The sequence below is a fragment of the Abramis brama genome (genome assembly GCF_963993115.1).
Source record: "Abramis brama genome assembly, chromosome: 15".
Lineage (NCBI taxonomy): Eukaryota > Metazoa > Chordata > Actinopteri > Cypriniformes > Leuciscidae > Abramis > Abramis brama.
The window spans coordinates 20,206,493-20,219,354 of NC_139977.1; the positions used below are offsets into that span (position 1 = coordinate 20,206,493).

Here is a 12,862-nt window from a genome sequence, read left to right on the forward strand (position 1 = left end):
GAAACCAAAATAGAATGACTCTAAGATGTCTGTTATGTGCTTGGTCATATCACAATTTCTATTTAAAATTTGGTCACACAATCTCATTCTCATACTATGCACAATGCACAAAAATTATCTTAGTTAACATAAACCATTGACTCTTAGAATCTCTGCAATGGATCAGTTTTTTCACACTGTCTCCCAGGGATAACGGGATACAAATTCTAGACACCTTCAGATAGAAAGTATAATATTTAAACACGTGCAGTTAATATAGTACTATTTATTCATCACTTTAAGAGCACCTATTGCTCGGTTTTATATATCTCATATATATATTTAACCATAATCATAGCCCTTATTAGCAAAGGTAAAAACATTTTTGAAATCCTTAAATCTTTTAAATCTGATCACCAGTTTTCTTAAAAATTTTACTTAACAGAATAGCCAATTTTCAGTTAAACCTTTTAATTCATTTAGAAGCATTTTAAAGGAAAAGTGCTGAGGTCAGTCATCCTACCTACCTTAATACTTTAAGTCCTTTTAGCCTGTCTGGAATAGTCCCTCTGTCGAACAGGGTTCTGCAGTCTGGCAGAGTGAAGACAACGTGGTTCCTCGTTCGTCCCCCCGACAGAGGGAGATTCCGAGGATTCCTGGATGGCCCGCCAAATTGTCGTAGATTTTTCCCTAAACTTAACTAAGTACCTAAGTCTACCGGGGCCGTCTCCAATCGACGATCCCTAACGTCTCCAGTCGACGCTTAATAAATACCAGGGCCGTCTCCAAACGACGATCTCCCTGGGCCGTCTCCAATCGACGATCCCTTTCAGTTCTAAGTCTACCTAACTAACTTGCTTCCCTAACTAGCTTTCTTCCTGCGCAGGAATAATTGACAAACAGACCTTAGCAAATGTCCTTTAAATGCTTTAATCACGGCCGGAGGATCTCTCGAGCAGTTCTCAGAGAATCTCCCCCAAGAAGCAAGGCTGGAGGATCTCAGACAAATTCCATTGAGAATCCCACCAACTAAAAGAATACAACAGTTTTTATAGAATAAGGAGGTATGGCAAAAATGTCATACTTCATTACATAATTTCCCCACAATTTGATTGGTTTTCATAGACAAACCCTTCTGTTACCAGGTAAAGCAAACTTTGTTTTAATGATTACTTCATTGTTAATCACTAGATCTGTCTAGTTTCAATTCCCAAATGTGTTATTTATACACTCACACAACCAAAGTCAAAGGGGTATGGCAAAAATACAACATCCAAAAACACAGGACAGAACGTTTTAGTACATTGTGTTTCAAAGTGTTATTATGTTAGGTCTAAAAAGAGAAGTAACGTTAGATGTTAGAAACATGGTTAGTTTAATATACAGTTTACTATTTTATCTATTAAAAATCTACCACAGTATGTATGTATATACAAACATAGATTTTTTTTTTTTTTTTTAAATAAGCCATTAAATGGCACTTTCTGGAGAGTTTTGTGCAAAGAAATAGAGAAATTGAGTCTTACATGATATGTGAAAAACTGCATAGGTTAAGAGCATATACTTTGCATTGTTGTAGTATCAACAGGTATTAGGACATTTAGCATTTACATTACAAAAGTAGGTCTAGCAAGTCTTATATTTCTGTAATTCACACAGATCAAACACAAATATGCTGACTGAATAGATTGCTAGTTTATTTTGAGTAGCCAGCTAGCAGTTATCTTGGCAGTTTGCTGATAATCCGCTGTCCGGTGTAATTAACATGCCTAAGACTTTTGCACAGTACTGTACATATACACATATACATATACATATAACACACACTTGGACAGTCAAAACTCAAATTTTGCTCCTTTGTGTGCTAAAGTTTTTTTGTCAGATCTATTTGTCTTTCCTGTATATTCTATACATCCTTTATAGCTTAGTTTTCACTGACATAAAATTAAATATGGTGTCTATTCATAGGAAGGTCTGTAGCCCTTAGGTCATATCTGAAGATCAGTTATTTATCTGAGCACATGGGTGTGTTGAAACCCAACAGTATGCTCAGTTTAAAAGGTTTGACTCTGACCAGAGAACAAAGTACAAGAATGCAAACACCAGAGCCAAATGTTGATCTGGTGGCTGCAATGGCGGTTCCAGGATTTTTTTCTTGGGGGTGCTATGGGGGGGGCTTAACAGTTCAAAGGGGGTGCTAAGAATAAACAATCCCTAATGAAAATAAAGTATACTTTATTGCATTTTAAATATATTCCCTTTTTAAATAGTACATTGCAAATATACTAACAAAAAATGGTGTAATGGATCTTTAAATGTATTAAAAGTATATTAGCATTATGCTTTTACCTATTTTCACAATACAACTTTTAACACACTTTAAAATAATTGTACTTCAGTATATTTTCTAAACAATATATTTTAGAAAAATATTCTTGAAGTGAAAATTCTGTTTATTTGCACTTTACTTAAAATGTATATTTTTAACTGCTGAAAATTATCATTGTAACAATGCATTGAAGTATACTTTCAAAATACATTATAGTAAACAATAGTATATAGTACAAAGTATAGCTAAGTAATATTTGTTTATTAATGTGCATTTGTTATCGAAGACACTCGTAAACTTCTAATGTACTTATAGCAAAAATAAAGTACACATTAATATCACTAATCAAGCATGTAATTAGTCCCTACACAGGCATAATACTTATAACTTGTCGAGTCCCATAGACATATAGCCTATAGGCGGTTTCTTCATATTTAATAGCTCTCCAATATGATCGTTGTTGATGAGCAGCATGATCACTAATCGCTAATGCGCGCGCAACTGACTTGTTAAAACCATCGTAGGCACATTTACAATATTACCCCCCTTTTTTAGGTTTTTAATGATATATAATTATTTATTTATTTAATTATGATTTTTAATGAAAGTTACACTGAGAGTAAAAACAGGATAATCATTAGGGGGGATGCGCCAGTGCTAAGCAAATTTTTGGTGGGGCTAAAGCTGGGTGGCTGTGCAGCTGAGCTCAAGTGAAGCTCTAGGCAGTAGAATTACATAACTGATTTGTTTGTTTTCTTAAAGCGCCCCAACATTGCACTGTAAGCTTATATAATAATTGCTGATGGTTCTTGTTCTGCCGGGCTCAAACATCAAAGCTTTAGCTACAGGCGTTCGGTTAACCTGGATACAATTGCTTGATTTTTGTATTTTTACCATCTCTTTCTGTTTCAAAGTTTCTTTCTCTCACACAAACACATACGTTCTGGTTTATTTACAACTTTTTGCCTCGGGTCACTTTTGATAGATTTGAATAAAAAAATCATCCTTTAAGTGGTAAAAAATAGACTTTTTACACTCTTTCAGACTCTCTTTTTAAAATTTGTTCTGCTTACAGCGGCAAGAGCTCGAAACGGAGAATAAGAAATTGAAGAATGACCTGAACGAGTTGAGGAAAGCGGTGGCCGACAGGGCCTCCGAGAACAACTCGTCCAATGAGCTTCAAGAGGGCTACAACCTGCTGCTCAATCAACTCAAAGCGGCCAATGAGGAGCTGGATGTGCGCAAGGAGGAGGTCCTTATGCTTAAGACCCAAATTGTGAACTCCACGAGACAGTCAGAGAACATAAACCACATTGTGAGTCTGAAAACATTACCCACACATCAGTCGACGTACGCATTTTATAAATTTGACCTTTGAGGGCTTCTAATCCATTTTTTACAGCTGTTGTCTTACCAAATTAAGCTATTTTAGTCTGTCATTGTCATATTAGACTTTCTAATCCATTAGTATTCCATCAGTCTCCAGTGGAGCAATCAGACATAGAGACATTGCATGGGATAGATGGCATATAATGGGCTTTGATGGAGCTCAGAGTAATTTAAATTCAACGGATGTTGAGTGTAATAGTGATAGTTTGTCTGAGCTTTGCAAAACCTGCACTGCTAGTGAAAGTGGCTTTATATCCACCTGCCTGTCTGAATCTGCTGAGGTGGGCGAATCAGAGTCAGTATTGATTACGCTCGGAAAGAAAGCTCTCTATCTTGCTCTCACTGTTATATTTTTCCCACACAGATATATTTTTCCTGTCCATAAGATTGAGTTGCTGAAATGTATAAAAATGTCCCACATCAGACATATAAACATTCACTCGTTGTTCCCTATTGATATCTTTGTTTCATCCATACAGAATTCCAATGATGTATCAGAATGGACCAACAACAAGAAGCCCGTGGACGCGGAGGACATTGTGAATGCGCCTGATTCAAAGAAGTAAGGCAGTCCAATCTGCAAAATGAAAAGCTTTTAAAGTGGCACCAGCTCTCCTCCACATACTCATTTGTCTTTTTTTTAATGAAGATGGAATTCAGTGGTATTGACCGTTTGCAAGATCCAGAGCAGCTCTCTGATTCAGCTCTTCATGCTGTCTAATTTCATTTTCAGCAGTATACCTTAGTTTACGGGTGAGCCAATCACCAATCATCACGTGCTGTCACAGTCTCAAAGCTAAAAATGTAAAAGATACCTGAAATTTTTCTGTCAAATTTATAGGCCACCACTGGCTCATGTTGAGTTGGAGACATTTTTATGCCACAAAACTTTATTTTGCATTATTTTCATGCAAAACAGTAAAAAATATATATATATTATTATATTTTGTTGCACTACAGCATCATGTCTAATGATCTAACAAATTCAGGTGAGCTTTATAAACATAACCAAGCAATTATTTAGTGATTACAACAATTATTTCTTGGTATAAAGTCCGGAGAGGATATTTGTTTTTAACGAGCCTACAAGTTCAATTAAACCATCAAAATATGAGGAAAATATTTAATATTTTTGAAATATTTTAAGAAGGAAAGAACAAAACTAACTTGATTAAGGTATTTCTCTGACAAAATGATTTGGCAATTTGCAAAAACAACATGTTTTATTTTACAATGCAAAAAAAAAATGCATAGAGAAACCAAAAGCACAGAGGAAAAAGAATACATTGACTACAACATAATAATTTATTAATATTTAGTTGTTTCTCTCTTGTTTTTGCATGTTTTCATTTTTTTTTTTTGTATGACAGATCAGTGAGCGTCACACTATTGTTCTTACAGTTACATTTAAACAAATTATTATGTAGCAATTCCTTAAGTTACTGACCAGCTAGCAAGTACCTTTTTTTTTCTTTTTTTTACTCACTGAAGCCCATTTGGCACTTACTGAGGGTTCATTTTGGAGACTATGTAGGAGTGTTCAAAAAAGGTGCCTTAGTACAGTCTATTTAAATTTTCATCTCTGGCTTTTTATCTTTTTGTCTTTGACCAGTGTATCCTTAAACCTGACCCTGAAATCTGTTCAGTATTCACCCAGGTTGCTCTGACTTTTCTCGCTGTTACAATTTTAAAGTGGTCTTTTGAAACAATATGAGTCGGAGAGCGACAGATTTTGGATGAGGTGCTGATTACATGTGAAAGAATACGTTTTCGTCCTTTGTGGTCTCAGGACTGGGCTCTGATTTCTCATTCATGTGTTTTTCCTACCTTTCTCTATTTCTCATTTCCTGAGATTGACACATCTCCTTACAAATATTGCTTGGGCAGGCAGCTCACCTAAAAAACAGAAATGAGAAATAATCCAAGTCATAACAGCTACATGACCTCTATACTTGCAGATAATTCAGATGTGCCCTCATGCTTGACGTCTTCACAGACTAATGCCATGACCTGCCATGCCTTGCTTTGCTAAACTAACTGGCCCTGCCATCTTGTCATTCTTCTCTTCTGCCTTTCCCTCCTCTCTGTCTGCTGCCGCTTCTCTGTCTCTTTGGCTCTCCGTTACTCGAACACCAGTAAAGCACAAGACTGGGGTTATTTGAATGAAGATGGGGAGCTTGGTCTGGCATACCAGGGTCTAAAGCAAGTTGCCAGGTTGTGCTTTAATTTTCTTTGATTTCCCTTCAGCTTTAACTGGCTTTTCTGTTTCGAGGTCTCTGTATATGTCAATGTTTTTCAATCAGTAAAAGATCATTTGGCATATATAGATTTTTGTGAAATGTTTTGAGGGCTAACTGTTAGAGAGTGAAGTATGTACACTGTTTACACCCACTTATACCATAGTGTGTCATGTTTGAATGTGTTCAGGCTGCTGGAGGCCCAGCTGCAGACACAGTCTCGACAGCACAAGGATGAGTTAGAGGCTCTCCACACGCAGGTCGAACTGCTGAAGGACAATCTGGAGAAGAAGCAGGACATGCTGAACCACTTCTCCACGCTTTCTCCTGAAGCTCTGGTGGAGTTCAGCGTGCAGCAGGAAATCACACGCCTCACCAACGAAAACCTGGTGAGGGCTCATCTAAAAAAGCAGCGAAAATCATTTTTGTCATAAAATTATCTAGACTCCTTAAAATAGTATACACTTGTTTTCAGATAATATATTTAGACTTGAAATGTATTTTTCATACTTTATTGGCCAATTGATGGTCTTGTTTTAGGCATAAACCTCTAAGTAATGTTAGATTTATGCTAAAACAATATAAATAATACAAGACGACAACCTCTAAAATGTTTTAATTTTACACAATCAGTTTTGCTTCTGAAAAATGTTAAATTGATTTAAAAAAAATCCACTTGTTTTAATAATATACATACTGTATATGTGTGTGTGTATATGTGTGTATGTATGTGTGTATGTATGTATATATATATGTGTGTGTGTGTGTGTGTATATATATTTTTTTCAATTATTGACAATTATTTTTCAATGAGCCCTCAAACTACTAGCCACTAATTCTAAAAGGGCAGTAAAGTATCATTGCATCCAACACTATTGGCTCACTCAAGATGACGGTGTGGTTGTTCTCCAGGATCTAAAGGAACTTGTTGAGAAGTTGGAGAAGAACGAGAAGAAGTTGAAGAAGCAGTTGAGGATCTATATGAAGAAAGTGCAAGAGCTGGAAGGTTAAATGTTTACCTTTGGTCTCCGTGTTTAACATTTAACTTTTAGTAGAGCCTTGTGCTGATGTGCTGTTATTCTTTCTATAGTTTCTCAGGCCACTAGGAGCAGACCAGAGCTGACTCGTCAGGTCACTGTACAAAGGAAAGAAAAGGACTTTGAAGGCATGCTGGAGTACTACAAAGAAGATGAGGCCTTGCTGGTCAAGACTTTGATTACTGGTATGTGTGGTTGCATGCAGGCACGTTTGAATGTCGAGGTTCTATGGTTGTAATTAATACACAGGTCTTGTCTTTAGACATGAAGCCCAATGCCGTGTCGGCCACTGTCCCCTGCCTCCCCGCCTACATCCTTTTCATGTGCATTCGTCATGCCGACTACATCAACGACGACCAGAAAGTTCATTCGCTCCTTACTGCAACCATCAATGCCATTAAAAAGATCCTGAAGGTATGTATATTGCACACTCCACATCAACACACTCCCACTACCGTCTAAAAGTTTGGGGTCAGTAAGATTTTTTTAATGAAATTAATACTTTTATTCAGCAAGGGTGCATTAAATTGATCAAAAGTGGCACACAATAACTGTGTTTCTGATCAAAGAAATGCAGGCTTGGTGAGTTTATAAGTATAAATGGTAGTGTATAAGCTCATAATGATAGGTTGTCCATCATCCCTGTTTTTATTCATTCTCCAGAAAAACAACGATGACTTTGAGATGACCTCCTTCTGGCTGGCGAATACCAGTCGACTCCTGCACTGTCTGAAGCAGTACAGCGGGGACGAGGTGAGATGTCACAGTCTTTTTCCTTGCATGTATGTTCATTGGATATTTTTAGGGATGCACCGAAATTTTGGCTGCTGATAATTTTCAGCTGAAAATGGTATTTTCGTTTTTTGGCTGAAAGCCCAAAAATATATGCCACCCCGCCCTTCAGTGTTCAGCGCTCAGGTTTCACTCACGCTCTAGCTGCTATCACTGCGCAGTTTGACGCTCCGCTCAATATTCCGCTATATGCACGTGCGCTTCGCTTAGTTGCTCATAGACCTTACGAACGCTCCACTCATGTACCGCTCATGTTCATTGGAAAAGTAAATTTCGCTCAAATAACGTGCTGACATGAAATTTCTATGTACAGAAGTAGTATACTTGTTTCTGTTTTCAATAGCCCTACTGTGCTGTAACGTGGTGTGGTATATAGCCGTGCTGGGCAACGCTGGTTAAATGACGCTACCCTAAAAAAAAAAGCTAATTTAAATCAAGAAAAGTAATTTTTAAAAAGCATTTTCGACTTCGGTTTTCGGCCAAGTGCATCCAGAATTTTTGGTTTCGTCCCAGAATTTTCATTTCGGTGCATATTCGGTGCATCGTCCGATGAAGATTTCAGCTGCAAATAAGAGCTAGATCCATTTACCACATTTTAACATATATAGCCACATATTCTGCCATCAAAAGTCTGGTTTTAAAGCCCCAGGTGACCCCGCCTACTAATCTTTGGTTTGATTATGCTGTTGCTTCCTGTCATAGGCGTTTATGACACAGAACAGTCCCAAGCAGAACGAGCACTGCCTGAAGAACTTTGACCTTGCGGAGTATCGGCAGGTTCTGAGTGACCTTTCCATCCAGATCTATCAGCAGCTCATCAGAGTGGCGGAGAACATCATGCAACCCATGATTGGTGGGTACATAGAGACACGTTAAAAATGGAAATGATTTGCAGATTCTGATATATCATAAGGAGTACATATTTGTGTGTTTGGTTTTGGTAGTATCTGCCATGCTTGAGAGCGAGAGCATCCCCAGCCTGGCCGGAGTGAAGCCCATGGGCTACAGGAACCGCTCCTCTAGTATGGACTGTGAGAGTGGAGGTCCGGCGGGCTACACGCTGCAGGCTCTGATCAGGCAGCTGGGACAGTTTTACACCACCATGGCGGACCACGGCCTGGACCCTGAGATCGGCCAGCAGATGGTTCGCCAACTCTTCTACTCCATCAATGCAGTGACCCTCAACAACCTGCTGCTGCGCAAAGACGTCTGCTCCTGGAGTACCGGCATGCAGCTCAGGTACACATTTGATGCTTTCAGGCAAATCCGTGGCCTGGTTATATCTTCAGGAACGTCTAATGAGTGTAACGGCCATCTCGTCCATTGGTATTGTTTCAGGTACAACATCAGTCAGTTGGAGGAATGGGTGAGAGGTAAGAATCTGCACCATGGTGGAACTATAACCACCATGGAGCCTGTTATCCAGGCCGCCCAGCTGCTGCAGGTGAAGAAGAAGACCTCCCAAGACGCAGAGGCCATTTGTTCGCTCTGTTCCGCCCTCAGCTTACAGCAGGTAGACATTTAACATTCATTTAGCATTTAACATTTGTTTACTGGATTTTTTTATCTTTTTATTGACTTTTCATGGTCTTAATTTTGCATTTACTTCACCTCAGATTGTGAAGATTCTGAACTTGTACACGCCACTCAATGAGTTTGAGGAACGAGTCACTGTGTCCTTCATAAGAGACATACAGGTAAAACTATGTACACACACTTGCAAATTTCAGTAGTTCATAACCACAGCAAAAATAATATCCTACCAAACACACTCCTACTTAAAAAGTTTAATATTAAAAAATTAAATGTTTAATTAATAGTAAGGTATATTTATGTTTAATTTAATATATAAATTATAGAAATATTATTAAAGTTCTAAAAACTATTTTAATTTTCTGTTTTAATTGAGTATTTCCATGACCAATGACATGCATGATTGGTTGCGATGCTGTCTTTGTACTATGGACATAGATGTTTTTGTTTTATCGTTAAAAGTCACGTCTGCCTTATTCTCCATACGTTTCATACATTTCATGTCCCCTGAAATTATTTTTTTTTAATATTTTTATTTATTTATTATTTTCATGTGATCTTTGAATCCTGAAAGTTCAATGTTAAAAAAGCAGCATTTATTTGAAATAGAAATCTTTTGCAACATAATAAATGTCTTTACTTTCATTTTGATCAATTTAATGCATCCTTACTGAATAATATATATATTTTTTTTTTTTCTTAAAAAAAAAAATCGTACTGACCCCAAACTGTTAAACATTTTGTTTGATTGACTTTGTGTTTTTAGATAGATCGTTGCACATCTGTTACTGTTTATGCTACAAAGTCTGTAGAGATCATATATTTTAGCATATATTTCATTATTTCATTTATTTTATTTTATTTTTTATTCCTCTGCACATTAACTAAAGACAGCCTGTTTACATTTATACCTCCTCTAGACAGGCTTTTTTTTTTAACAAGTGCATTTGATCATTCATCAGAATAATTTTTTTTCACATACACGTACAGTACAAGCATTTTAAAGCTTGTATAATAAATTATTATTGTTTTATAATTTATTATTGACTTCTTTATGAGCAAGTCTAATTAATATTCTTATTTTCTTCTGCAGAATCGCCTCCAAGATCGAATAGAAATCAACCAACTGCTGATTGACACAAAGTACACCTTCCCTGTGCTCTTCCCTTACACTCCTTCAGCGCTCACTCTGGAAGCCATACACATCCCTGCCTCCCTCAGCCTGGACTTCCTCACGCGGGTCTGACATCTCAATCTCTCCGTCTCACTCTGAGCTCTATCGAGTCAGACCTGCGGCCTGCAGAAATGAGAGCGGGCCACGTCGCAGATCTGCTAACCCATAAACTAACAACCAAATGTGTGGGATTTACTGTATCGGCATTTAACAAGACTTACAGTCTCCCTGACCGACTAACTGTGGTGTTGAGATGCGGTTTCAGTGAGTCCCATTGATGAGTGGTATAAATAAGCTGTCTGCCTTTTGAATTTCCTTCTATAACATTCAACCCATTTTTTTCTGGGCTCCCGATTAATACAAGCAAGACTATTGTTTGAAGAAAGTTAAAACACTATATTTGGATTGGGATGTGTTTGTCTTTGACTGACTAATTCTTAATAATAATGATTAGTTATTTGACTAATAATGATTAAGTTTAATCTAAATGAAAGTAAGAGGGTTTTGGGCTACTGACATGAAACACTACTGCAAGATGTGCGTGTCTGCACTTGAGTATCTGTATTAGTATGCACTGATTTATTTGTGTTTGTAATGTAAAAGTGTCTGTTATTTCCCTTGCTTGTGCTGGAGCACAGTCTCATCTCAGAAACATGGGCTAAACCTTTAAACACCCAATGAAGCAAACCCACAGTCTCATTTTTTTTTCTAGGAGAACTTTTAAAATCAGCTGCCAAGATTCATCCCCACAACCTCTTACAGAAAGAAGCAGGAATTCTCTGCATTGCAGTGGCTGTTGCCAGTGACCAATCTGGATTAGTCTCTACGAATAGGGACTTTTAAAGCTTTTTTCTTCTCCATGTTTTGAAGAATCAGTTGCAGAGACTTGGAGCCCTGAATTGGTTATGTCACAGCATCAACGAACGGTGCTGATCTTGAGAAAGTGACATTGACAAGTTGAAGTACGTGGAGCAGAGAAAACGAAGATGAGGACAATGAGAGGAGTTTGAGCTGGGATGTTTAATATTCTATTGAAATAAATATTTCTGTGATTGTTGTTTGTTGGTGGGATCTAGAATGTGCTGGAGGGCATGTGCAAGTATGATGAAACATCTCAGGAGGCGTCATATAGACTGGGATAAGTTGTTCGGTGTACAGAAAAGACATTCTCAAAACTACCAGGTTACTTCATGAAAGCAATTGTCACAATTTACTTGATACATTTGCACAGCTCTTTAAATGATTATGTGCAATTAAATAGCAATAACCATTCACTGTTTACTTTAAAAGTTAAGGAAAAAACTATTTTATACATTCTCTTACAATTTTGCCAACCGAATGGGCTGTTCTATGTAAGGAATAGTGCATCATGTAAATGCAGGAAACTGTACTTTGTTTAAAAGTGATCATCTTTTAGCTCTAGGTTTCAACATTTATACAAAACTGTCAAATAATCATGTATTGTGTATCACTTTCTGGATGTAATTTTCTGGAGTTAAATAGTTCTTTCAGTGCCAATAAAGTAAGGACTGTAAATTTTTGTATTGGTATTCTTGTATTATTATTATTTTTTAAATAGATTGGATATTTTTTCTGACTATAAATTTCACATTAACCATAATTACTTTTCATGGAACAGTTTTAATTTTTGTTTTAACAGTTTTAACAATGCTAACTTATCTGGAGCACAAGTCGAGTCAGAATAGAGCTCTCCAAAATTACGTCTTTATCATAATTCCTGTTCATTTAAACTCCTGATACATTTGAGTTTGAAATTATGTACATATTTTGTATATAATATCTGTCTTTTTTTCAGTGACACCCCAACAGAAAGTACAATTTCTTTTTGTTTCACACTTACTGCACCATGCATGCTATTTTCTAACACGGAACTCACACATTAAAGTTCACGCCACTGCTGTCGCATTAACCAGTTTATCGAATATAGTGGCTTCATTTGTATGCTCCACAACATCACACTTGATATAACACATTCAGTTTAAACCATCAGTTATAACTAATAGGACTTGTACATATCAAAATCTTGTGAATATACTATAGTCACGGCTAAAATACGTTGTTAGCCAGAAGAGAAGCAGCGTCTTCTAGAACCTTCTTACCTACTTTTATAAGAATTCCATTGATAGGCACAGTAAGGTCCTTGAATTTGATTGGTCAAGCGACACTGCAACAGCAGCACTGAGGCATTTCACTATTTGTGCGTTCCAGACAACTCATTAGTCATCAGTCTGTGCATTAGTGGTGGGGATTTTTCAGTGACAATAATCTGTGGGTGACTGTCTTCATGTGAGTGAATCACTGAATCATTCGCTCAACTTATTCAGTCAGGAATTAAACGGCACTACCGTGCATTGCTCTTTTGGCACTATAT

At 37.2% G+C, this 12,862-nt stretch overlaps 1 protein-coding gene across 1 annotated transcript in view; it reads left to right on the forward strand.

Moving 5' to 3' along the window:
* Positions 1 to 12,010, forward strand: part of myo5b (myosin VB) — a 52,536-nt gene extending 40,526 nt beyond the window's left edge. The window contains exons 28-41 of the mRNA XM_084136103.1: positions 3,384 to 3,623; positions 4,177 to 4,259; positions 5,834 to 5,911; positions 6,125 to 6,323; positions 6,847 to 6,940; positions 7,025 to 7,156; positions 7,234 to 7,385; positions 7,635 to 7,724; positions 8,466 to 8,616; positions 8,708 to 9,002; positions 9,102 to 9,276; positions 9,380 to 9,460; positions 10,390 to 10,536; positions 11,183 to 12,010. Of these exons, the coding sequence (XP_083992229.1) occupies positions 3,384 to 3,623; positions 4,177 to 4,259; positions 5,834 to 5,911; positions 6,125 to 6,323; positions 6,847 to 6,940; positions 7,025 to 7,156; positions 7,234 to 7,385; positions 7,635 to 7,724; positions 8,466 to 8,616; positions 8,708 to 9,002; positions 9,102 to 9,276; positions 9,380 to 9,460; positions 10,390 to 10,536; positions 11,183 to 11,194 (1,929 nt within the window). The 3' untranslated portion in view covers positions 11,195 to 12,010. The remainder of the gene's footprint in view (positions 1 to 3,383; positions 3,624 to 4,176; positions 4,260 to 5,833; positions 5,912 to 6,124; positions 6,324 to 6,846; positions 6,941 to 7,024; positions 7,157 to 7,233; positions 7,386 to 7,634; positions 7,725 to 8,465; positions 8,617 to 8,707; positions 9,003 to 9,101; positions 9,277 to 9,379; positions 9,461 to 10,389; positions 10,537 to 11,182) is intronic.
* The last annotated feature ends 852 nt before the right edge of the window (positions 12,011 to 12,862 follow it).